This window comes from Stegostoma tigrinum, chromosome 1, assembly GCF_030684315.1.
Source record: "Stegostoma tigrinum isolate sSteTig4 chromosome 1, sSteTig4.hap1, whole genome shotgun sequence".
In the NCBI taxonomy this organism is placed as follows: Eukaryota; Metazoa; Chordata; class Chondrichthyes; order Orectolobiformes; family Stegostomatidae; genus Stegostoma; species Stegostoma tigrinum.
In genome coordinates, this window is record NC_081354.1 from 50,349,321 (window position 1) to 50,376,873 (window position 27,553).

The 27,553-nt window shown below is 39.1% G+C and overlaps 1 protein-coding gene across 3 annotated transcripts in view; it reads right to left on the minus strand.

Annotated features, from left to right (window-relative positions):
• Positions 1-5,490: 5,490 nt before the first annotated feature.
• lrba (LPS-responsive vesicle trafficking, beach and anchor containing) overlaps positions 5,491-27,553 on the minus strand; it is an 856,602-nt gene continuing 834,539 nt past the window's right edge. For all 3 annotated transcript variants that reach the window (XM_048526975.2, XM_048526966.2, XM_048526981.1), the window contains 4 exons: positions 25,403-25,504; positions 18,843-19,039; positions 11,808-11,959; positions 5,491-6,812 (listed from right to left, as the gene is read on the minus strand). In XM_048526975.2, the coding sequence (XP_048382932.1) occupies positions 6,722-6,812; positions 11,808-11,959; positions 18,843-19,039; positions 25,403-25,504 (542 nt within the window). In that variant the 3' untranslated portion in view covers positions 5,491-6,721. The remainder of the gene's footprint in view (positions 6,813-11,807; positions 11,960-18,842; positions 19,040-25,402; positions 25,505-27,553) is intronic.

The window sequence follows — 27,553 nt, forward strand, 5'->3', positions numbered from 1 at the left end:
TGCACACAAACACACTCTAAAGATTCTTCAAACAAAAACATGGTAAAGCAGTAACTGTGCGAAAAAAAACGTTAAAGAGTAACAAGGTGATCTTTTTCCAATTTAGTATACTGCTTTTGGAGTAATGCAATACAATCCACCCTGTTGTCCAAGTCAAACATGGCTGAAGCAGCTCTATGCCACCTGTATACTCAGACAGGGAATCAGGTGGGTTAGGGGACAGGCATCCAACAGACTTTTCAGGATCATTGGCCTCCACTGATTAGTTGACGTAGTCATAAGACATGTTTATGCAAGTTTGGATAATCTGGAGTAAGTAGTGTGGAGTTTTGATTGATCCTGGGCATCATTCTGTTGGATTTGCTATTCTGTCAGTGGGAATGGCTGATAGCTTCAACATAATTGGAGTTCTGCATCATCTAAAGATGGTACATTGTAGTGTCAATGTATGTCATTATACAGGCAATCTTTTCATGCATTTCTGATGGACAAAACAACTCTATAATTAATTTTGTGCTGTGCTGTGCATCCATATTAAATTTTGGGTTTCCACTGGAAACTGGAGGAGCAGCACCTCATAATCCATGCAGACAAGGCAGCATCAGAGGAGCAGGATAGCTGACATTTCGGGTTAGAACCCTTCTTCAGAAATGGGGAAGGGGAAGGAGGCACTGAAGAAAATGGAGGAGGGTTGTCAGGCTGGGGAAGGTAGGTGGGATGGTGATAGGTGAGTGCAGGTGGGCAGTAGTGGGAATTGGTCAATGAGGTGAGAGGAACGGATTGATGGGAGAGAATACGGACAGGTCAAGGAGAACGGGATGAGAGGGACAGCTAGTCATGGGATGAGGCCAGGGGTGGGGAGATTTTGAAGCTAGTAAAGTCCACATTTAGGCCATTGGGTTGTAGGCTCTGATGCTGCCTTGCCTGCTGTGTTCCTCCAGCTCCTCACTGTGTTATCTCACACTCCAGCATTGGCAGTTCTTATTATCTCATTATAAGTAGCCCCTTCACATTACTTTCAATATAACAACCTGTAGCAGACTGAAACCCAAATTCCAGGTGTGAAGGATCATTGAAGCATCTAATGGATTAACGCAGAAAAAAAACCCCTATTAATTTTTATTTAATTTAGTTTAGTGCTGTTTTAGCATTTGAACTACAAATTCAGAAGTGCACAGCCCAGGGCACCAATATCATGCTCAATCACATTCTCAAAGCAAAATCTATCCAAATACTTGTTCAAATCCAGACTTTTACGTAATAGGTCCCCTGCACTGATGATTTGAACAAGACTGCCACTCATAATCTGTGAAAAGTTAATGTAATCGTGAAGATCAGAGAAATGATGTTTTAGATCCTTAACATTAAACACATGGAAAAACATAACATTTTAAACATTTAAAAATAAACGCATTCCAAGTCTTCTTTGGCTAAATTTAAAACATTTGGTTAAAGTCTGTTTGAGGCGACTGTTACAGAACTAACTTAATCGGCTAAATGGAAGATTTCTAAATGCTTTCAGTGTAAGAATATTATTGTACGTGCAACAAGATATTTCACTAAAGATCAATAACATTTCCTTTATTTGTAATTTGTAACCACCTAACGTAGGTTGCGAAAATTTCCACTGATGCTATTTCTAAGGAATTAAGAGTTTGAGACATGAATGCTGGTTACTAAGTTTCCGTAAACTGCAACTTTTCTTTCAATATACCGTATGCGTTATATTCCTTCAGTTAATGATTGCTACTTTGTTGGATCTTTCAGTTTCACAGGAGCATGGTCCTGAATTATCCCAGTCTAAAAGGTGTTTGTCAGTGAGAGTAGTCTTGGTAATATAACAAGCAATGAATAAGTTGTAAGGTTGGGAGTTTAATATGTATTGGCTGCTTGTGTACATTTATATTATACATTATTTTTCACAGCCTACATTTAATGATCATCATATTTAATCTTTAGATAATTTTAACTAAAAGTAACATAGAACAACTGAAAAAGATGAGAATATCTATTGGGAGTGGTAAGGAAATAAAAAGTTGAAAAACAAGCATAATTGACTACAGTCAATAAGTTTCACAAATTCCTGTGCAAATCTTCAACCTGAAACTTCAAAACAGATTTTCAATAAAACAACTGATTCCCCTCAACAAATATAAAGTAGCAACTCAAGAAGGGACAGGTTATTCTTGAGCATTTTTAAGTAGCCTAACAAATAAAGATACTTGTAAATTAAAAGTAGGTCACTAACTGTTCACTGAATTGGCAACAGAAGTCTGTAAGAGACTAGGGCTGGACAACACAGCCTCAGAGTGAGGAGGCAACCCTTTAGAACTGAGATGAGGAGGAATTTCTTCAGCCTGAGGGTGATGAATTTGTTGAACTCATTGCCACGGAAGGCTGTCGTTGAGTGTATTTAAGACAGAGGTAGATTCTTGATGAGTAAGGGGATCAAGAGTTCTGGGGAGAAGGGAGGAGAATGGGGTTGAGAAACATATCAGCCATGATCAAATGGTTAGCAGACTCGATAGGCTGGATGGCCTAATACTGCTCCTACATTTCATGATCTTGGATTCATAGCTATTGTTTTTCAAAACAAAATACAGCATAAAACATACTTACAATATACAGATTTTGTGTATTTATTGTAAGTTTGAAAGAAACTTTGATTTGGAAAAAAAAAGGCCAGTGCTAAAGTATCAAGGAGAGCAAGTAAACATAGTTCTTCTTAACTAGGATCTAAATATGGAAGGGAAAGAAAATAATTCTTTGCTTGTTTATATACATTTTCCAGCACTTCTTGGCTCCACGTTGCATACATGATCAAGGGGAGCTAGTGATTCTTAACCTGAACAAAATTTACTCAGGAATAAATGCTACAAACTGGGAGCTGTCTGGTTCTCATGTATTTAAAGCCAAGATTTATCATAGCAACATGGAAAAAACCTTGTTACAACATAAATCATACTTGCACAGGAATGTCATTAGAAAGCAGTTTTAGCATTTTCTTTTCATTCATTTTCAGCACGTAAGAATCCACAGATGCTCTACAAACAATTTTTGTATAGATGGCAAATGTCCCCTCTCAGCCTTGCATTATCTGATTAGATTGACTGTAGATATGTTCATCATTAACTGCCAGGACAAACCTTGATTCCTTGAATCATGAGTTTAAAGGTTATGATTCTTTCATTGTGTTCTTTCCGAGGGAAACCAGTATTTGATTTACAGTTGATCCATGATGTTGTACAAACTTCAGCTTTTACGGCAACTCAGAAAATAAACCTACTCTCTCAAACTCATATATTAAATGTTTTCCTATTAGTAGTATGGCACTTGCATATTTTTAATGTGAAATACTGTTACTTTCATCAGGTTATGTTTTAAAATCACACAACTGAAGTGGGGATGTACAATTTTTAAAGAAAATAAGGGTGAATGCTTACAAGGCTATTATCTCAATGAAAAAGAAAGAAAAAAGTTAAAAATGAACATATCGTATGATGTAAATCACATTGCACTTATTCTATCACTTGCACATGACACATTTGGAGGAAAGGCTATGTCTATATCTTCAAAAAGAAAGATTTTCCAAATGCTTATGTAGAAGACATTATCCCTGTAAAAATACTTTCATATGAACAGGTGCTTTGCTTGCTAATGATGTTTAAAATATTCATAAGATGTAGAATCCTTCAATCATGTGTTTCTTTTACAGTATGAAATTACTTCATAAAACCTGCTGAAAGTAACATGTAGATTGCTCTGAAAAGATGTTAGCAGTGGCAATTCTGTATCATAGAATGATTAGAACATTCTCCCAATCCTAATCTTATTCATATGATTTGTTGAGACATTGAGGAGAGTAAAGCACCTCCCCACCAAGGCAGAAGTGGCATCAGCATAGACTGCCTTCGTATGCTTTTCAGTAGTGATAGATAGATAGATGCCTCTGATTATGCCTTTCAGCTTTTGCACTAGGGCCAAAGAAGAATAGTATAGGTAAGTGAGTGGATTAAACTGATGCATCTAAAGTACTGAAATGGTAGATTAAAAAAAAACAGCTTTCTTATTCCAAGACTAAAAGATGACTGTGGTCTTAAGATCTTTGAAATTGTAGGAATTGGAAAAGACTAAGGTCCAAAGGAAATCTGCCCTTTTCAAAGTGGAAAGTGATTTTGATTCCAAAACATATTAAATATGATTAGGTATTTTCTTAAAACAAAATTTATTGTTTTTTTAAATCTTAAGTATTCTAGGTTTCTAATTCATGGGTTTAGAAGGTCTAATACCCCGTTGGAGTGTAGATTCTCAAGAGTAGGCTGATTTCAGCTACTAACTTTTTCATCGTCAATGTTGGTTTGGATGAAAATGGACCACTACGCAAAATAAAAATCACAGATGAAAACCAATATCCTACCACTCTATAATAGAGGATCAATTTTATAATTTGAAACATCTTTATGAATATATTTTAGCCTAAATGTAACGTTCATCCATTTTATTTCTCGGGTTAGGTCACAAATTTCAAAATTCTGAAACTATAATATAGGCAAACCTGAGCAGCCTTTAACTTTTACCCAAACAAATTAAACACAAAACTAGGTCAGAAATTTATTTTCCAAATATTGCAGCTGCATAACATTTCAGTAGCCAAAACAAACACAAGACCACATTCTCCAACTCTCACTAGCTTTCAGATTACCACTGAAGCAAGTATCAAGTTTACTCTCCACATACATGAATCGGATCCATTAATCAGGCTTTTACTTCATTTAATCAGGAACAATCATTTGCTTTTATAGTTAGGATTGCTTTAATCAGTTGAACTTATTACAATTTGGTTGTAATAGATGATTAATAGTTTGAAACTTTAAGGTTAATCATGACTGTGAACTTGGGTTTAAAGCAGAGCCATATATCTGAAATTACACTGCGGATAAAAAGCGCAAAGTTCATGGCTCAAAACGTGTCAAATGGCAGTGAAACTATAAGAAACCCAATTAATAGTTTTTGAGTGGTAATGAAGCTGTCAATTGGCATGTCAGTGGAACTATTTTCCATTTCAACATTAGATGTAATTAAAAACTGTGTTTTTCCAAATAATCCTCTTACTATAGTCTATCAGTACTTTCTAAAAAAGTTTCAGCTATGAAATCCAAGAAAATCACTGCTTGTCTGAAACAGTTAAATCGATGGAATTTAACTTTTCCAGCAAAGATTTTTGTTCTATAATTAATTTCTAACAAATGCTAGTGTTATTTCTCCAGTTGAGACCTCGCAGCCATTAAGACACAGTTATTCAGTTGCATGGCCTCAGGTAACTAAGAGTTCTACAGCAGAAAGGAAAAACATGATCCACAAATCACGCAAAGTCACGGTTTACAAGTGGTGCTTATGGATTTGCTCAATATAACATTATCTAAATAAACAGCAGCTGATTTCCAGGTTGGATTGTTTTAATACTGTCAGTCAAAAGAAAATGCTCCAGTCTCAAGATACAAGTGAACTTTATTTTTGATTTCATTACACAAACTGGAATAACCTTATTCCAAATAATCAGCAAAAAAGCATTTCTGAGTGGAGTTCTGAAATACAGTAACTTGGTCCCTCTGGCAGGTTACTAATGCGCCATTAGGCGCCAGTCAGATCCATAGTGAGCAAGCATTCACTCAGCAAGGTGGAATGTTTTCAACAATCTAATTTCTGAAAATATGAGGCTGACCACAACATTCCAATATTCAATTTCACATACACACAACAAGCAGGACACAAACCCAAACAGAATTTCACAGTTACAAAGAATTATCAGAAGTCAATGTCAAATAACAATGTGAGAATTATTAATGTGTTTAACAAAAGCTACAGAAATGAAATCAATGGACATAATTCTTTGAAAAAGCACGCACACTCTTTAGAACGGACAAAACTTGTTACACTGGATTGATTTACCGTTCACCTGTACTTAGGAAAGATCCCTTCTCCAGCCCAGCAGCATGCCATTGACAAGAATATAGTTTCTGATAGACTGTTACAAAGTTAAAAAATCCAAGGTCATAATTTAAATATTGCTCTTTGTTCCCAGTAATATCAGTGCTAAGCTACCATAACACTAATGAAAAAATACAGTAAAGAACCATGCCTTAGAAAGGATTTGTACACCCCCACGTGCAAACCTTCTCCCCAAAAAGAAACTTCTCAAAATTCAATCTCTTTATATGTAATGATTAAATCACAGGTGTAAATATATTGCTTAGTTCTAACATAATTATGAACATCTGATTAAAATTTCTGTTTTACATTCTTTGAAATCAGTCACTTAATTCTTCTTAGAGATGAGTGTAAAGAAATAGTCATTTTATTTCTTACGAATGAGACACTTATAAAGAATCATGTAAAGATTTGTTCCTCCTAAAAATAGACGTTTGTATTTCTGCATCAGACTTATATGTTCTGGTGTTCTACTAACGATATGTCAAATTCCTCATATTCTACAAAAATAGCAGCAAGCATTTCAAAATACTCTGCTTTCCTGGAGACTTTTTAGTTACATTCAAATTTGTTGCTTCTTCATATGGATGAATGCCTATATATACAGTGGCAGGATTGAATGATTATATTGATTAAAAATTCTCAATTCACCAACGATGGCTGTTTGCTCTTCCAGATCACGATCTCATGATTCCAACACATAGAAATGTATCTCTGTGCATTGAAGATATCTTTAGTACCTGGTTTGATACTCATGATGCCATCGATTAAAATCTATGTAAAACAGTACTATGCTTCCTGATGCCATTCCGGTAATGATGACCCTAAATTGAAAGAGGTGTAGTTAGTTTCACAGAACATAATTTACATTAATCAATATTATTCTAAAATGTCAAAACTAAAAAATGTCAGAACTAAAAAATGGCTGTCATTAAATATATCCAAGCTTGAGATAGACATTTTTAATCAATTAATGAATCAGGGTTATTGGGATTAGGAAGGAAAGTTGGAGTTGAGCATGATCAGATCAGCCATGATTTGATTGAATGGCGGAGCAGACTTGATGGGCCGAATTACCTCTTTCTGTGCACAAATTTTATGGTCAAAATATAATAACATATCTTTAATATTCAGTGGAATCATTGCTATTTACAAAAAGTTTCAACTTGATTAATTTACTTCAAAAGCTCTACATCAGATCAACGGAATGAGAGCTGGGTGTTAGCAGGTGCTGTGCTAGGTAGAGAGATGGATACTGTGCTGTAGGCTTTTAAACCCAATGAACATTTTCAATAGTAGGCAAAAATCACTGAAAAATAAGATCTATGTTTTCCTGTCTTTAGTTATGATAATGAAATGCAGATACGTAGATAATAATCACTCCTTTAAACAACTAATAACTCTGTTACTGTCCTCCCTTATAGTCACAGATACTAGCTAATTCACTGACTTTTCCTCACTGAACTCTAAGAAAATCTCTGGAACAAAAGCAAAGTTGCTGGAAAAGCTCAGTATGTCTGGCAGCATCTGTGAAGAAAAAAAAAGTTAACATTTTGGGTCCAGTGACCCTTTCTCAGAATTTATAAATTTCTAAAATGGCTTCAGACTTCTTTTCAGTTTATATAGCATGGAGACTGCCAAAACTAAGCTGCTGTTCTGTTGGTATAGATAGTTTTGTCTGAAGTGGACCTGTTTGTCATTCCTGGTCTCTCTTCCTATAGGTCATTTGCTTGGGCATTTGGCTTAAATCACAGGATTTTAGTATTGACTCAAAGATTAAAGAAAAGTTTCTGACAGTCACCTTTATAAACTGAAAACCAGAAATGCACTCTCCTTGACATTCCAGTTTCCAACCAATAATATATTATAAACTTTCATCACAAGAGTCTCTGGTGGATGTGTATGAGCATGTAGGGTTTGTACATATATATGGGGGTAGGTGTGTGCCACAGGGGAAGTGCATTTATGATCTCGGATTCAGCTGACCACTGTATTTGTGTCGAGCCGATTCTATATTCTACAGAAATAAAGTAACTTTTACAGTAACCTCCAGTGAAGTGCATAAACAAGGAAATCAGAAAATTATTGCCCTTATTGCACCATTGCTCCAAAAGCTGCCTTGTAATGGTACTTTTCTTAAAGTTTTGGCATTGAAATCTATGAAGGGGCTTGAAGTTGCAGTACCTTGCATGATAGATACCAAATAAGTTGCCCAAAGGAAATTACAGCTAGTTCACTGCAGGCTAAGTAATTTTGAAGGATAGTAATAGACTTAATCACTGCTAACTTACCTATGCAGCACTCAAAACTGAAACCTTATAAATGTAGAATCTAATCCTGTCACATTTTAATTATGTTGGTTGGATACTATTAAAAAACTAAACGTTTTAACTTGTGCTTTCTGCCTCCTTTATCTCTCCCTTTCTTAATTTCATTTGTCTTTCCCTCTCTATTTTGCTTTCTGCACACAATTTAACATTTGATATTACCTACTGTAATGTCCAATTCAAACTTGGTGTTTCGTAGTAAAGACTCTTCAGTCTCTTTGGTTAAGAAGACACATCGCTGCTTGTCCTACTCACACATGTCTTTGAAAAGGGAACCACAATATTTTGATTCCCTTACCACGACAAACGTCAGTGAATAAGTTGGTAGCATTTTTATAGGATAGCTTCAGCAATGGTTAACAATATGGATGAGGGAACAGAAGGCATTGTTGCTACATTTGCAGATGGCATAAAGATAGATGGAGGGACAGGTAGTGTTGGGGAAGCGGTGAGGCTACAGAAGGACTTGGACGGATAGGAGTAAAATAGCAGCAGATGGAATACAATGTGAGAAAGTATGAGGTCATGCACTTTGGAAGGAAGAATAGAGTTTGCTCGCTGAGCCTCCAATGAAGCTCACTGATGATGTTACCTAGAATGGAGACGAAACGTCTGAAAACTAACCTTCCAGCTCAGCGAGCAAACTCACATCCAGAAACTCAACCTGAGCTACAAATCTTCTCAAAACTCGCTAGGAAAAATAGAGTTATAGGCTATTTTCCAAATGGGGAAAGGCTTCTGAAATCCGAACCACAAAGTGACCTACAAAATATCAGCCATTACAGGTGAAATTCAATGGTATCAGTGAAGCAAAACAAAAGTAGTGGATTGACCATGCATTACATGTCTCAGCTGATTTTCCTTTCCATTGAAGTCAACAGGACAGATGACTCAATGTGATATGTAACAGGCTTATTGTTCACCAAATATTTTGCACCTGAATTTCACCCTCAGTATATTTCTAAAATTAAGAATTTTGATTCTGTTTTGCAGAATACCTAATTTGATTTACATTTTGATCCTAGTGAAATTTTGAAGATATTAAAAGTTCCTGAACAATTCTTTTATCCTAATAAAAACGTTTGTCCTTTTCAGTCTATATATACCATATGACACTTGTCTCTTAGTATTTCTAATCATGTGTCACAGTCCTGTAACCTATTACAAAGAGAACTATTAAAAAACAATGACTAATACAATTAAAATAATTCAGTTTAGGCTCGTAAGCCAGCAATGCATAAAGCCATACTGCAATGGAATGCAATTCTAAATTGATAATGTCAAATTATGTTACTGAGCTAATTGAGGCCAACAAAACAAACCAAATTTAATTTCAGTGATAATGGGAACTGCAGATGCTGGAGAATCCAAGATAACGAAATGTGAGGCTGGATGAACACAGCAGGCCCAGCAGCATCTCAGGAGCACAAAAGCTGACGTTTCGGGCCTAGACCCTTCATCAGAGAGGGGGATGGGGTGAGGGTTCTGGAATAAATAGAGAGAGAGAGGAGGAGGCGGACCGAAGATGGAGAGAAAAGAATATAGGTGGAGAGGAGAGTATAGGTGGGGAGGTAGGGAGGGGATAGGTCAGTCCAGGGAAGACGGACAGGTCAAGGAGGTGGGATGAGGTTTGTAGGTAAGAGATGGAGGTGCGGCTTGGGGTGGGAGGAAGAACAGGCTAGGGAGGCAGAGACAGGTTGGACTGGTTTTGGGATGCAGTGGGTGGGGGGGGGGGGGGGAAGAGCTGGGCTGGTTGTGTGGTGCAGTGGGGGGAGGGGACGAACTGGGCTGGTTTTGGGATGCGGTGGGGGAAGGGGAGATTTTGAAGCTGGTGAAGTCCACATTGATACCATTGGGCTGCAGGGTTCCCAAGCGGAATATGAGTTGCTGTTCCTGCAACCTTCGGGTGGCATCATTGTGGCACTGCAGGAGGCCCATGATGGACATGTCATCTAAAGAATGGGAGGGGGAGTGGAAATGGTTTGCGACTGGGAGGTGCAGTTGTTTATTGCGAACCAAGCGGAGGTGTTCTGCAAAGCGGTCCCCAAGCCTCCGCTTGGTTTCCCCAATGTAGAGATTGCCACACCGGGTTCTGCAAAGCGGTCCCCAAGCCTCCGCTTGGTTTCCCCAATGTAGAGGAAGCCACACCGGCTTCAATTTCACATGTTCAGAAAATGCAACCGCTCCAAAAGACAATTGAAGTGGTGCTATAATTTTGTCTGTTTGCCTTTCACTTCTCAGAACAGTGCTTACAGTAGAAGACCATAAGACAGAGGAGCAGAATTAGGCTATTCAACCCATCAAGTCTGCTCTGCCATTTGATCATATCTGATAGTTTCTCAAACTCATTTTCGTTCCTTATCCCCATAACATTTGCTAATCAAGAACCTATCTATCTTTGTCTTAAAGACATTCAATGTCTTGGCCTCCACAGCCTTCTGTGGCAATGAGGTCCACAGATTCATCACCTTTTGATTGAAGAAATTCCTCTTCATTTCTAAACAGTTAATTCTTCACTCTGAGCTTGTGCTGTCATGTCCTAGTTCCTCCTATTCGTGGAATGCCTTCTGTACATTCTATACACTCTATCGAGGCCTTTCAATATTTTGTAAGTTTCAATTAGGACCCTTCTTATCCTTTTAAACTCCATCAAGTACAGACTCAGAGTTCTCAGATGCTCCTCATATGACAAGCCTTTCTTTCCCGGTATCATTCTTGTGAATCTCCTCCGGGCCACCAGCATATCCTTCCTTAAGATATGAAGCCCAAAATTGATCACAATATCCCAAATTTGGTCTTATCAGCCTCAGCAACATCTCTGCCTTTGTGCCCTAGCCCTCTTGAAAAGAATGCTAACATTGCATTTGCCTTCCTAAGTGCCAAATGAACCTGCATGTTAAGCTTAAGAGAATCTTGAACCAGGTCTCCTAAGTCCCTTTGTGCTTCAGATTTCAGAAGCCTTTCCCGATTTAGAATATAGCCTACGCCTCTAATCATCCTACCAAAGAGCACAACCTCACACATTCTCACAGTGTATTCCATTTGCTACTTATTTGTTCCTATCTGTCCAAGTTCTTCTGCAGCCTCACTGCTTCCACAACACCACCCATCCCTCCAACAATCTCTGTGTCATCTGCAATTTTAGCAACAATGCCCTCAGTTTGCTCATCCAGATTGTTAACCTTTAACATGAATAGTTGTGGTCCCAACTCAGACTCCTGTGTAACTCCAACAGGCACAGGCTGCTATCCTGAAATGGACCCCTTTCTCCACACTCATTATTCTGCCAGTCAGCCAATCCTCTTTCCATGCCAGTACCCTGCCCCCTCATACAATGGGCTCTTAATGCCATTCTTATAATTTGCTTGACAGTTTCCAACCTATTATTAATTTACATGACATCATTTGGCAATTTAAAAAAGTGTACAGAAGGAAGAGGAGCTTTGAGGGACGAGAAAGTAGTTTGTCCAGTATTTTTAAAATAAGTCTTACCTTTGGTCATGAGACATAGCCATGGCCCTAATACCAGCATCACATCCTGGATAAATCATCAGTTGTTTGAGGTCCCATAACTGCCAAACAGCCACTATTCCACTATCTCCACCAGTAATGAGGTATTGCCCATCACGGCTCAGCAGCATAGCCTGGAGAAGATCCACATATATTACAACATAGCTCTCAGCTCATATCCATTTAGTCATCTGCTGACTTTGGCTGCAACTCAACAGCTGGTATTTTTTAAACAAGGTTGTACATTAACAGTATCACCCAGTGTTTTCTCCAAGGACATAACATTCTCACTTCTAACAAAAAACTGACAGTTTTATTTTTTGTAATATGTCAGTTTGTCATAACTGCAAATCATTAAGCACACTATCATCATCTTATATGCTATATTTATTTTAAGAAAATATGTCACTTTGGTTTCTACTGGCCGATATATCAAAACGCATTACAAACTGTTGAGATCAAAACATTTTTCAGTTGATTGCTGGGTTTCTTGACAAATGATGCTGCTGCTGGTGTCATTTGCAACCATTTCATGATATAGCTGTAAAGCTACAAATCCTAACACTTAGTCTGCTATTAGAATGAATTAATTTTTATATCTATATCTTTTAGCCAATATAGAAAATGTAAGGATTGATCTATTAAAATACCAGATGCATAAATACCCAGAATTTGATAATCACTTGAAAAGTCTAATCATGAGTTTTCAAGATATGGTAATCCTGCAGTGTTTCCTGAAAATATAAAAGCAGAATTTCTGAGTATCTTCAGGAATTTTACCTCACAGTTTCCCCAAAAACGGCTTGGTTCACAGATTTATAATGAATTTAGAATATTTGAATTACTGCATCATAACAGAAATACTTTTGGCCTCATTACAACTTTTAGGTCACGGATTGGATGTGCCGGTGTTGGACTAGGGTGCTCTTCTTTCACACATCATCTGACAAAGGGATAACCCTCTGAAAACTTGTGACTTCCAATAAGCCTGTTGGACTATGACCTGGTGTTGTATAACTTCTGAATTAGGACTTGAAGAAAGATGTTTCGGGAAGCAAGGTGTTATTATAGCAACAATGAACAAATTTACCATCATAAATAGTGATTCTTGCTGTTCTTATTTCATCATGTGCGACTGTAAATTTGTAACAAATGTAATAAACATTAAAAAAACTTTTTTGCTACAGATCTAAATTATAACATCTCAAAATTGATCTTATGTCAAACATAATACCTTAAACAAGTACAACAACCAAAATCATCAGTCTACTTAAGTAGCATCCCAAGTCCGAACCTCATTTCAGATTTCACAGCTGGGTAATGCAATCAAAGGACCAATTCTTGGGCACTTAACTACACGTCTACAGCAGCGGAAAGGTGAATGCCACTGATTATAGGCAAGCATATGAAGTGAAGGGTTTTGCTCCATGTTACCAAACTCAGGTTACCACTGTTATTAAAGGTTTGGTGGCTTAGGTTTAAGGTGAGAGGAGAAAAGTCTAAAAGAGGTGTGTAAGTATTTAAAACAGAGGGTGGTAGGTACCTGGAACATGGTGCAATGTTTAAGAGGCATTTAGACAGATACAGGAACAGGAATAGAGGGATATGGATCATATACAAGCAGATAGGATCAGTTTTGAAAGGCATCAGTGTCGGTACAGACATTGTGGGCCAAAGGGCCCATTCCTGTGCTCTACAGTTCTATAGCCTATAACAGCAACATTTAGAGAGCTGTGCTGAACATGAGTTAATGGAAATTACAATAAAAAAACACTAATTATTTATAATAGAACACATATGTGACTAAAACATATGCTTTGCACATTTGAGACTTTTCCAGCCCAAAGTGAAGGAATAAACGTTGCTTTTGCCACTGCACTGCTATATATAGTGTTAAATTAGGATTTTACATTTGATGAGACCAGTCATATTTTGGGCCGAAAGCACAAACTACTGTAGCTCAACAATCTCTGGATGAGTGCCACATCTACAAGATGAGTGTTATAGAAATTGAAAATTTTCACAATAGTAATAGTAATAGTGAACCTTTCTTGGTTGAACTGAAGAACACTATATGGGCACAGAAGAGGGAGTTTTATTATTCCTTTTACTTTAAACTTGCTCATAATATAATCCCCTGGGAAAATTGAAAATGGAATAAACACATTTACAGAATGAACCCATCCATGAAAAAATTATCTACAAATTTCCACTTTTTGTAGTTTTCACTTTAACACAAATGAGAACCAATGCAAATTAAACCTCAATGACATGCAAATAATACTTCAAACTAAAGTAAATTTCATTTTAAATAGTCAATAAAACAAAGTTACATCTGACACAATCACAAGCATTTGCATTATTCAGTTTTGCCAGGTCAGACCCAGTTTCTCATTAAATGCTCCGGTGCCCAGCAATTTCCCAAAAATAGTTCCGATGTCTTGGCTTTCAGCTTTTCTCCTTTTGTTAAGTATAAATTGTGTTTGGGGAGAAAAGTTCTGTTAAATATCATGCTTCTTCCTGTAAACATCAATCACTTTTCATTGTACACCCAGTATAGTTCCCCTCATCACCCGCTTGATATTTCCAAGGGATTGCCACTAGTTTTTTGGAATTAACAATTCCATGTCTCACATACTATCCTTAATTGGGGACTAATCACTATTTCTTCACTGGAACTCCCTCCCCAATAGTATTGAGATTGCATTTAAACCAGATTGCTCACAGGAGTTCAAACAATTAGCATGCACGCCATCATTTTCTCTAGGGAAAAATGCTAGTTTTACCCACATCCCATGAACAAAAAAAAAGTGCAATAATTTGGGAACATTTTGTCTTACATGATAAGAAGTAACAAAACAGATAAAAATCTAGACAGCTCTACAGCTTCTAATGAGCAAAAAACCCACAGCACTTTACTGCAAAAACTGGGTGCCTGTACACCATAGGAATACAAGCAAGCAGGACGCCTAGACACTGCAGGAATTCCTGTAATCAAGGCTCTTAGAGACTGCAGAAATTCCTCTGTCTGCAGGAAAACATTTTGTCTGGATGGGTATAACACCCTTTGATGCTGCTTTTAATCAGTTCTCTTTTTGCCAGTGCAGAAACAAAAGACAGTCTAGAAAGTCAGTACTTATGTTATATAAAGTAATCCTAAAAATATAAGAAAACAGACACCATGTGCTGAATATAGCATTATAATTGCATCAATTCCCTGGCTACTTTGCTTTTGATAATTTACAGCAAGAGGTTTAATGCTACACAGTATCAGGTTGTTTTGCTTAAAATCAATCAGATGCAAAGAGTGCTGAGAAATAAGAATCAAACAAAATAAGTATATTAAAGAAAGAAACAACCTTGGAATAAAATAACTAAATAAATGATTCAATCAATGATGTTTTAAATTTAAACCACTAATGTAATGTGTGCAGTTGATGCCATTAAAAATAAAGTGGAGTATTGTTATTTTAGGTCAGAACTTCAGATCAAAACAGGTGCGAATTGTAGGTTGAACGGCACATTTTTCCCAGGCAGAAAGGAAGTTTAGTTGTAATTTTTCTTTGCCATGTGAGAAGAAAGTAAATTTGAATTCTGTTCTTTGCTTGAAAATTGAAAAGTATTGCAGTTGTCAGCGTGCTGGCACGTATTCTCTTGAATGATGCTTGAAAGGCACCTCAAAGATATTTTGTATACAGTCCAATACCCAAAGGAGTTCTGCATTGCCCTACAAGTTCTTTTTTTATTTCGAATACCACCAAAAATGTAATTTTCACAGTCTGTGCGAAATTACTGTTTCTCTCAAACACTCTTTAATCATAATTTTTTGGGCCTAGCAGTGTGATAAAGCACAGCAGCTCCAGCTTTTGAATTAAAACCCCAAAAGGGTTTCCAAGGGCACATCTGCACATTACTTCACAATTACGTAAAATAAAATTTCCACAGCTAACAGCAAACTCAAAGGCAACCAGACCTCCAAAGAAATTTAATATAGTACATTACATATTTACCAAAAGTCAATACATTTGACCAGGGCAAATTTTCTCCTCTCAAGATTCAGTATTCGGTCAACACACAGAATGCTTGCTGAGAGCAGATGAAATTCATTCAACCGAGGCAAGGGAGTTTGAGAAACAACTAGCCTTGGGAATCAACTTGAGAACCTAGCTGACAGTCAAGTGCTCAATTACTTAAGCTCCAGGGTCATATTTGAAAAATGTGATGCACAACAGACACTTTGTTTCTTTTTGAAATTACAATTTCTGATTGTACACAGCAGTGCAGCATAGCCTTCTGGTTAACCCACTAGGGCTGCTGTATGCTCAGTTCATCCTTCGGCTAAATTTCTAGCTTGGCTCAGTAGTGGCACACTTGTGTCTGAGTCAGAAAAAAGGATGTGTATTCAATCTCCAGTCAAAAATATGAACAAGTTATCTTAACTCAGACTACACTGTAGAATTGATGAAATCCTCTATAGTCATTTATGCTTCTTTTTGAATAAGATGTTCAAATAAAATGCAACAGATCACACGACACAATTCAAACAGAAGGAGGAAATTCTCTCAGAGACTAAGAAAAATATTCCTTCCTCATCCAGCAACACCAAAAGCAGGCTGACCAGCCATTTGAGGAACATTTCTGTGGTTAAACTTGTCTACATAAGAACAATGGTTACTATAAATGAAAATGTGCTCTGATGTTCTTTGGGCTCCATGCAGTGTGAAATACTACTTGCTTTCAAATTCTTCTTCTGCTGCAAATCTATGCAAGTCCACCTTGCTCCTTAGGATGTACAGATAGCCAGCCAATCTTTGCCCTTGGAGCTGTGTATGTCCTTAGCTGGATTGATTACAACATTAATATGTAGTTGCAGTTCTGAGGCCGCTCAAGGAAGAACTAATCTTTAATAAAAGCAACCAAGAAAAATCTTGTAAGGCACAGCATTCAGTTCAAACATATCACCTTGACTATGCTGACATATATACTGTTAGAAGTTAAAAGCAAAAATTTTGTAAAATCCTTTTCCTATTGATTTTAGATTGAAACTAGTGTAAGAAATGCTATGGTTGTTGTATTGAGCCAGAATCCCAGAGCTGCGTGCTCAAACCCCAGTATACATTTTAAAGAATTTGGCAACATACAGAGTAGCCACTGCATTTTTAAAATTTACTTGTGGGATGTGGGTGTTGCTGGTTGCCAGCATTTATTGCCCATCTCTAGTTGTTCTTGGGAACATTGTGGTGAGATGTCTTCTTGAACCGCTAGAGTACACATGCTGCAAGTATCCTGAGGAGGAAATTCCAGGATCTTGACCCAGCTATAGTGAAGGAATGGTGAGTGGTGAGGAGGGGAACTTGCAGGTTGCATTTGCTGCTGCCATTGTTCTTCTACACAGAAGTAGTCGTGGGTTTGGATGGTGCTGTCTAAGAATCTTTGGTGAATTTCTGCAGTGCATCTTATAGATAGCACACCCCGCTGCTATTTAGCATGAATGGTAGAGGGAGTGGATGCTTGTGGATGTGGTACCAATCAAGTGGGCTGCTTTATCCTGGAATGTCAAGCTTCCTCAGTGTCGTTTGAAGTGCACCCATCAGGGCAAGTGGGGAGTACTGCATCACATTCCTGACTTGAGCCCTGTAAACGATGGAAAAGCTTTTGGGGCAGGGCAGTGGTGTTGAGGGTGTCAAGAAATAGCCACAGAATTTCTATTCCTAGTCTCTGACCTGCTCTAATTGCCTTTTGTTTATATGGTGAGTCCCTTGAGTTTCCGATCAATGGTAACCCCAAGGATGTTGACAGTGGGGATAGTAACACTGTTGAATATCAAGGGGCAGTGATTAGATTGTCCATCATTAGAGATGGCCCAAGTCTAGATAATGTCCAGATCTTGTTGCATTTGAAAACTGACTGCTTTACTATCTGTGGAGTTGTGAATGGTGCTGAACATAGTGTATTCTTCGCAAACATACTTACTTCTAATGTTATAGAGTCATATAGCATGGAAACAGATCCTTTGGTCCAACCAGTCCATACCGAACATAATCCTAAGGTAAACTAGTCCCACCTGCCTGGTCCTGGTCCGTATCCCTCTAAACCTCCCCTATTCATGTACTTATCCAAATGTCTTTTAAACGCTGTAAATGTACCTATACCCACCACTTCCTAAAGAAGTTCATTCTGCACATGTAAACCACCTTCTGTGTAAAAAAATTGCCTCCATGCCTTTTTCAAATCTCTCTCCTCTCATCCCATCTTAAAAATGTGCTCCCTAGTCTTCAAATCCCTCATCCTAGAAAAAAAAGAGAACTGCCATGAACCCTATCTATACCCCTCATTATTTTATAGACTTCCAGAAGGTTGCCTCTCAATTTCCTATGCTCCAGTGATAAAAATCCCAGCCTATCCCGCCTTTCTTTATCACTCAAACCTTCCATGCCTGGCAACATCCTAGTAAATCTCTTCTGAGCCCTCTCCAGCTAAATTAATGCCTTCCTATAACTGGGTCACCATATGATGGAGGGAAGGTCATTGATGAAGCAGCTGAAGACAGTTGGGGCTAGGACACTACCTGAGGAACTCCTGCAGAGATGTCCTTGAGCTGAGATGGCTGACCTCCAACAATCACAACAAACAACTTCCTATGTGCTAAGTATGACTCCAATCAATGGAGAGTTTGCTCCTGATACCCACTGATTCCAGTTTTGATCAGGCTCCTTGTTCACTCTGACCTGAAATTGCTGTATGTCAGACATCCTGGATTCCTTTATCACCATTCCCAGATATGTCCTGTCCGAGTCACAAGGTAGATTTACCAGAGATTCACGGTGGAGAGGGATGGTGGAGCAAGTGGTGAAACATGGTCAAGGAAACTAAATATCACCCCAACAGTCAATTCATCTATTAATATTCTTCCATGTTACACATTGCTTAAAGAAAACACTAAGGCAAACGAGGGTACAGAATCTCTGAGTGCAGGATTTAATTGTTCATTTTTTTCAAGCAAAATACATTACTTACCTTCACAGAATCCTCAGTCTCCATCTTGGTCAACAGCTTTCCATTCACACTGAAGACACAAAATTGGCCCTTTTCATAGTAAATAATGCAGTGGCCTTCAGTGGACAATTGGATTAATCGAGGATGCAAGTAGTTTTCAGGACTCTCAAGAGCCTTCAGAAGGTCCCCATTCATTGTATGGATTAGGCATGGACCCTCTGTCAATCATGAAAAAAAGAAAAGCATTTCAGTGATATTTTTGAGAAAAGATAATTAACCCTTTTCAATAAATTCTTCAGTTTGGTTTAAAATTTCCCACTTTCTTTTCTTTGGTCCCCAAGATTCAACTAGAATGATATTGCACAACTTGTTATTTTCTATTCCAATCCGAGCAATGTCCTCTCAATCACTGTCATCTCAGAAAAATGTATACATTGTAATTTAGTTACCATTTCAGCTTTTATACAGTTACATAGCAAATATCATTGTAAATGCCATAAGCAGAAAAGCTGCACTTTCAGACATAGGTCACTTCATAGTTAAAGTTAACTGTTAGCATATTCTGCATACCACAGACTGAATCTCTCAAGCTATCCAATGTTCATCTTTTTGAGTCATAATGACAGTTTTGAAAACATCATTACAATACTGGCTGCTATGGAAACAATTAATTAGGGTTTTGTTTGGGTCAGGCATCTGGTAATTCTTTTATTGCAAAATTTTTAAAAGCCTTTGGGAAAAGGTAATAAAATTTTTTGCAGCAAATCAGCAGTAGGTAGAGTTCATTAAAAATAGGTTTCTGTTCTCACAGGAAATCACAAACAGCACACAGATTTAGTATATGCAGAAGTGAGAGCTGGGCCATTCAGATCAAGTAACTATTCTCTTTTTTTCCTCAATGACATAAAACAGGACCAAAATTATTTAAATCTTTCATGTTAACTTACATCCCAGTGTTACCTATTTTGACATTCTACTGGCTTTTTATTCAAGTGTTTTGAATGGCACCTCATGCAAAATTATTTTAATTTTCCTGCTGAAGCACACACAACACCAGGCTAAGAGAAGAGCCAAGTGATCAGCTCTCACAACTCTACCAATTATGCTATTTACCGACCCTCTCAGTTATTCACAGAGGATTTGTCCTCCAAACTGTTCTTCCTATTTGGCTAGGCTATAGAATCAACAAGAAACAGTTTAAATGGTTTATGCCAGTGCTTTTAATCCACTCCAACGATCTCACCTATCCTGTGTCAACACTACCCCACCCCAGTAATCCACTATTCCTTCTCTGTCATATGTCCAACAAGAGTCATCTTAAATAGATTAATGTTCAGAGTCCCATATTCTCAACTCGGAGTGCAAAGATAATTCTTTTAAATTCTTTAGCTGATCTGTTAGTGACTATCTTATGCATATAACCAATGCTCTGGACTCAAACAGCAAAATTTGCAGATAAGCCAACATGGAGATGCAGTTAAAAGTGAAGAGAATTGTAACAAACTGTAAGAGAACTACAATGAAAAATAAATTATCCTAGAATAATGAAGAGCAAAGTATTCAACAAACACATTAGGTAGGGCACTAAGAAATGCAAAATGATTAACTTAAAAAGGTAATGACAGCAAAATCACAGATATTTTAAATATTTACATTCTCTCCACTGTACACTGAGACAATATAAAATTAGAGGAGTTTAAAAAAAGCATGTTTTGAGAGGATGAAACTCTGGACTGTATGGAAATGTAAAACCAAGGAATAAGTGTCAGTCTGTGAGGATCAGTGCTTGGATCCCTGTTTTTCATGATTTACAAACCATTTGGATGACAGAATCAGAAGTACAAATTCAAAACATTTGGACAACAGCAAATTGAGGAGCATAATCAGGAAGGCCTAACAAAATACACACCATAAATATGCATGTAAAGTGTGTGTAATCAGCAAATCAATTTCAACATAAATAAGAGTGAGGTACTACATTTTCCTAGAAACAGCAAGGAGGACACCGACTGTTTTGACATAAAAGTTCTGAGTCATGCAAGTAGCAAAGAGATCTAGGGTATCTCTAATACATAAAACATTAAAAATAATGACAAAAAATAAAAATAAAGAAATGACCTGGAGACAGCGGAGATGGTACACAATAATCATCAGGGATGCCACTGAATTAAATGGATATATTAGAAAGCTTGAAAATACTGGGGCTCTGTTTTCTGGAAAAGAGAAGGCTGAGAGATGATCTTACAGAAAGTCATTGAGGAGTTGTGAGGAAAACATTTCCTATTGTAAGATACCAGAACTAGGGGCCATCATGCAAGGTTGTCACTAATAAAGTCAAAACAGAATCCATAAGAAACTTTTAAATTGAAACATCATTAGAATGTGAGGAATACCCTGCTTGAGTGACATCTGTCCATGACCTTAAACATTCACCTTCTCTACCAGAGATGCAAGTTGCAAGGAACTAGGGTAACAGCTAGCAAGTTTGAGTGGAAGTGGACAGTGTTTGCAAACAGTTGGAAGCAGGATTAGCTTGATGGCCTCAATTTGTGCTTCAAGATTCCACAACTCAGCTACAAGTGAAACACTCTATGTCACCTGAGTCAATATTTTCATAATTTTGAAGATACCTAAGAGGCTTGCATTCTAAAATTTCTTTTTTTCCAGAGGAAACAGCTCCAACAGGTTTTTTGTTCCTTGTACTTCTACATTGCTTCAATTTTAAAAACATCCTTGCAAATCTCTCTGCACTTTCTGCAGTGCACCAGTTTTATAATAGAGAGAGCAGAATGGAAGAGTTACTCAAGCGTGGTCAAACCAAGTTTTCATATCAAATTAATCTTTTTATTCAATCCTCGAGTAATAAAGTCCAAATTTTTTGTTTCCACCCTTTAACTACCAAATTGTGTCACTGTTTCAGTGACACTTGGCACCATCTCACAACTGTATGAGTCAGATTAGAATGTGCCATTTGAGGAAAGAACCTAAACATCATAACCACAGCAGATCGCAGATTTGTACATATTAAGAGTCAGTTTATGAAAATAATCAACAAATTTACTCAGAGATAATGGGAACTGCAGATGCTGGAGAATTCCAAGATAATAAAATGTGAGGCTGGATGAACACAGCAGGCCAAGCAGCATCTCAGGAGCACAAAAGCTGATGTTTCGGGCCTAGACCCTTCATCAGAGAGGGGGATGGGGAGAGGGAACTGGAATAAATAGGGAGAGAGGGGGAGGCGGACCGAAGATGGAGAGTAAAGAAGATAGGTGGAGAGAGTGTAGGTGGGGAGGTAGGGAGGGGATAGGTCAGTCCAGGGAAGACGGACAAGTCAAGGAGGTGGGATGAGGTTAGTAGGTAGCTGGGGGTGCGGCTTGGGGTGGGAGGAAGGGACGGGTGAGAGGAAGAACCGGTTAGGGAGGCAGAGACAGGTTGGACTGGTTTTGGGATGCAGTGGGTGGGGGGGAAGAGCTGGGCTGGTTGTGTGGTGCAGTGGGGGGAGGGGACGAACTGGGCTGGTTTTGGGATGCAGTAGGGGAAGGGGAGATTTTGAAACTGGTGAAGTCCACATTGATACCATATGGCTGCAGGGTTCCCAGGCGGAATATGAGTTGCTGTTCCTGCAACCTTCGGGTGGCATCATTGTGGCACTGCAGGAGGCCCATGATGGACATGTCATCTAGAGAATGGGAGGGGGAGTGGAAATGGTTTGCGACTGGCAGGTGCAGTTGTTTGTTGCGAACTGAGCGGAGGTGTTCTGCAAAGCGGTCCCCAAGCCTCCGCTTGGTTTCCCCAATGTAGAGGAAGCCGCACCGGGTACAGTGGATGCAGTATACCACATTGGCAGATGTGCAGGTGAACCTCTGCTTAATGTGGAATGTCATCTTGGGGCCTCGGATGGGGGTGAGGGAGGAGGTGTGGGGGCAAGTGTAGCATTTCCTGCGGTTGCAGGGGAAGGTGCTGGGTGTGGTGGGGTTGGAGGGCAGTGTGGAGCGAACAAGGGAGTCACGGAGAGAGTGGTCTCTCCGGAAAGCTGACAGGGGAGGGGATGGAAAAATGTCTTGGGTGGTGGGGTCGGATTGTAAATGGCGTTAAGTGTCGGAGGATAATGCGTTGTATCCGGAGATTGGTAGGGTGGTGTGTGAGAATGAGGGGGATCCTCTTGGGGCGGTTGTGGCGAGGGCGGGGTGTGAGGGATGTGTTGCGGGAAATACGGGAGACGCGGTCAAGGGCGTTCTCGATCACTGTGGGGGGAAAGTTGCGGTCCTTAAAGAACTTGGACATCTGGGATGTGCGGGAGTGGAATGTCTTATCGTGGGAGCAGATGCGGCGGAGGCGGAGGAATTGGGAATAGGGGATGGAATTTTTGCAGGAGGGTGGGTGGGAGGAGGTGTATTCTAGGTAGCTGTGGGAGTCGGTGGGCTTGAAATGGACATCAGTTACAAGCTGGTTGCCTGAGATGGAGACTGAGAGGTCCAGGAAGGTGAGGGATGTGCTGGAGATGGCCCAGGTGAACTGAAGGTTGGGGTGGAAGGTGTTGGTGAAGTGGATGAACTGTTCAAGCTCCTCTGGGGAGCAAGAGGCAGCGCCGATAGTCATCAATGTACCGGAGGAAGAGGTGGGGTTTGGGGCCTGTGTAGGTGCGGAAGAGGGACTGTTCCACGTAACCTACAAAGAGGTAGGCATAGCTGGGGCCCATGCGGGTGCCCATGGCCACCCCCTTAGTCTGTAGGAAGTGGGAGGAGTCAAAAGAGAAGTTGTTGAGTGTGAGGACGAGTTCAGCTAGGCAGATGAGAGTGTCGGTGGAGGGGGACTGGTCGGGCCTGAGGGACAGGAAGAAGCGGAGGGCCTTGAGGCCATCTCCATGCGGAATGCAGGTGTACAGGGACTGTCCGTCCGTGGTGAATATGAAGTGTTGGGGGCCAGGGAATTGGAAGTCCTGGAGGAGGTGGAGGGCGTGGGTGGTGTCACGGACGTAGGTGGGGAGTTCCTGGACCAAAGGGGAGAAAATGGAGTCCAGATAGGTGGAGATGAGTTCGGTGGGGCAGGAGCAGGCTGAGACGATGGGTCGACCAGGGCAGGCAGGTTTGTGGATTTTGGGAAGGAGATAGAAACGGGCCGTGCGGGGTTGGGGAACAATGAGGTTGGAGGCTGTGGGTGGGAGGTCCCCTGTGGTGATGAGGTCGTGAATGGTGTTGGAGATGATGGTTTGGTGCTCGGGTGTGGGGTCATGATCGAGGAGGCGGTAGGAGGTGGTGTCGGAGAGTAGGCGTCATCCCTTCCTCCCACCCCAAGCCGCACCCCCAGCTACCTACTAACCTCATCCCACCTCCTTGACCTGTCCGTCTTCCCTGGACTGACCTATCCCCTCCCTACCTCCCCACCTACACTCTCTCCACCTATGTTCTTTACTCTCCATCTTCGGTCCGCCTCCCCCTCTCTCCCTATTTATTCCAGTTCCCTCTCCCCATCCCCCTCTCTGATGAAGGGTCTAGGCCCGAAACGTCAGCTTTTGTGCTCCTGAGATGCTGCTTGGCCTGCTGTGTTCATCCAGCCTCACATTTTATTATCAACAAATTTACTCAAATGCATTTAGTTAATATGAAAGGTAATTTGATAATGCAACTTCAATGTGCTATTTTCCAATATACATATAGTGATTGTGTTATGTCATTATTGTGACAGTACATTGAAAGTTCTGCATCTTTAAAAAGGACAAAAGTACTGGAAACCTAACTATGACCTAGCTCCAATTTCAGCCATGCCCATTTTTGTCCCTCTTATTTACATTGCCGATGTTGCCTCACTTGTGCTATTATTTAAATAATACTTCTCCCAGATCATAGCTAATTACATAAATGTTTGCACTGAAGAGGTGGACTGGTGTTGTTTGGGTAACTCACCTACGAAGTTTCCCTCTAGCCTCTTTTCAATTTTCCTTTAGGTGGTTCTTCCAAACACAAATGAGACCATTAGATCACTATGTAGAGGAATCTGGATATGAATCATCATTACACCACAAATTTATGAGACTATATTACCCACTGTATCTTCACAGCCTGATGAATCAGTGCATTTTTTAAATTGTTGTATCAAGCCTAAAAGTCTTAAGTGACATTCTGATCTTACAGAGGACAATAACATAAAGAGCCATAAAGACACAATGTACAAAAAGACACATCTTAAAAATGCTTTTATTACATCGCTGGAAAAAGGCCTATACATGATCCATCTTCCCAAAGTTGAGCTTTAGTATCAGTTACAGCAGACACGTTTTAAGCAGTTAACTGAGCTTGCATACTTTCTGGGATAATTTTCATGTATTTTCTCATATTTTTGGGCTTAGCTGTTTGTTTTTTCGTCTTATTTTACATCATCATAACCATAGCCTCCTGCCACTTTCCCACTCAATATGCTACTCCCTAAAGGATACTTGAAAGACATTGGAAAACTGCACTCAAAGGAGAAGCAGAGTCAATTAACAAAAAGATGCAAAGATATCTAGTGCCTCATCCGTTAACTAAGTATTTGCACTTTATAGCACAGTACTTATTTCAACTTGTTCTACCTGTACCTACCTTTTGAACCACTGATGACAAGGCCAAGCTCTGCACATATTGCAGCACAGCTAATCTCACAGTCATGGCCTGTCAGAATAGCCCGAGGAGCAGCATATTCATCTGAAAAACAAAATAAGCAATTGTTCAGTTCAATAAAAATTACATTGGTGAATATTGCAGCATTTAATATAGGATACAACAAAGAACTGCAGATGGTGAAGATCTGAAACAAAAGCAGAAATTGCAGGAGAAACTCAGAAGTGAAAAATTATTTACTCTGTTTTCTCTCCACAGATGTTGCCAGACACTGAATTTCTCCAGCAATTTCTGTTTTTGTTGAGTGACATGATTAAACATTTCATTCAGCACACAAACGAGTTTCTTTTCTCTTTTAAATGCTTTCTTTGCAACAATATGTTACAGTCTGCTTTCAGCTTGTTCCATTTTTTATTTATGTTGTTGCAACAGAATTACTGGAACCAAAAAGAAAAGGTTAGCAGTGACTCAGACTAATACGAAGTCTTTTTCCAGTTCGTTATCCCACCCTTGCACTTGTAATTAGATTTTAAATTCTCTCATTACCAATTATCTACTGTCAATTTGTGCATTGGACCCAAATATAGTTAGGACAACCCATAAGAAATTCTTCAAATAATGAGCAGCTGAACAAAGGTTAAAAGAAATGAATTTTACAAAAGCATTTAGTAACATTGGAGATAATGGGAACTGCAGATGCTGGAGATTCCAAGATAATAAAATGTGAGGCTGGATGAACACAGCAGGCCAAGCAGCATCTCAGGAGCACAAAAGCTGACGTTTCGGGCCTAGACCCTTCATCAGAGAGGGGGATGGGGGGAGGGAACTGGAATAAATAGGGAGAGAGGGGGAGGCGGACCGAAGATGGAGAGCAAAGAAGATAGGTGGAGAGGGTGTAGGTGGGGAGGTAGGGAGGGGATAGGTCAGTCCAGGGAATTTAGTCCAGTCATTTAGTAACATTGTTGTCTACACTCAAGCTTAAAATTTACTCAGCCAACATCTGTGCAATCTGAGTTAGTATCAGCTCGACAGTATAATTCCATGTTAATTTATACTCCAAATAGGAACAAGAATAAATTATAAATGAAAAATCTCATCAAGAAACTTAGATTTTCCATAGTGCCCCTGCTGCTAAGTTCTTGTATTATCGAAGCCAGTCCACTTCCTCTGCAGTTCCCTACTGATAGTGTACTAGAGTGGGATAGCTAACCTCTCAGCTCAAGCAGGTGTGAGTAGATTGGCTGCATGTATTGTAATGTACTGAAAGCCGTTGTGTGAATTAAAAACTTTCCGAACAGAAATGTACTTATAATGGACTGTTTTAGATGAACAAGGCGGCCAAGCAATAATTAAATAATAGCCTCGATTATGTTGGTTTTATGGGGTGCTAGGATTGTTGACGCCTGATTCACAGGACTTGTGCAGTGAACAAAAACCAAAAATTACACTTGCTGGATTCAATAAGGCTAGAAATCTCTGTTTTTACTGATATTCCTGGCCATATGACTTGGGAAGCCTTGCAAATGTACTATATGGCAAGCTCTGCCTTCATTAAATGCATAAGTGTGACTGTGAAATCCCAGCAAAAATTATAATTCTGCCCTCAGAAGTATTTGCACTGGTAATTTTTACTTTTTGTTTTGCCTATCAATATAATTATGTACAACACAGCCCCAGAAATCAAACTTCTTTAAAGTTAAACATTTATAAAGAAAATGAGTTGTCACATATAAATATATCTATACAAATTTCTCACCAGCTACATGTTTCAGAACTTGCAGTTTGGTTATGCAATAATGGGAGTGTATGTTGGACAAAATCATTATCATACACTTTTGATAAGAAACTAAATGTAAAACCAGTTAAAGCCTTTGTATTCCAGTAAGAAATGGACATAATGTATGATTTCACTGAAATATTTAACATACTGTTTCATCTGGTATGCCAGGGAAGAGTGCTAAAGTAAACGGTCAAACTCAAGTTTATTAGTTTAATCCTTAACTTTGTATAAATTGCATGTATTTTCTCACTGCTGCTGGTACACAGTTTATCTAGTTGTACTCAGGAAAAAACACATTACACACTGTATATTTAACAGTGTCAGAAGCTGTTAGTACTGTGCTACAACAGGGT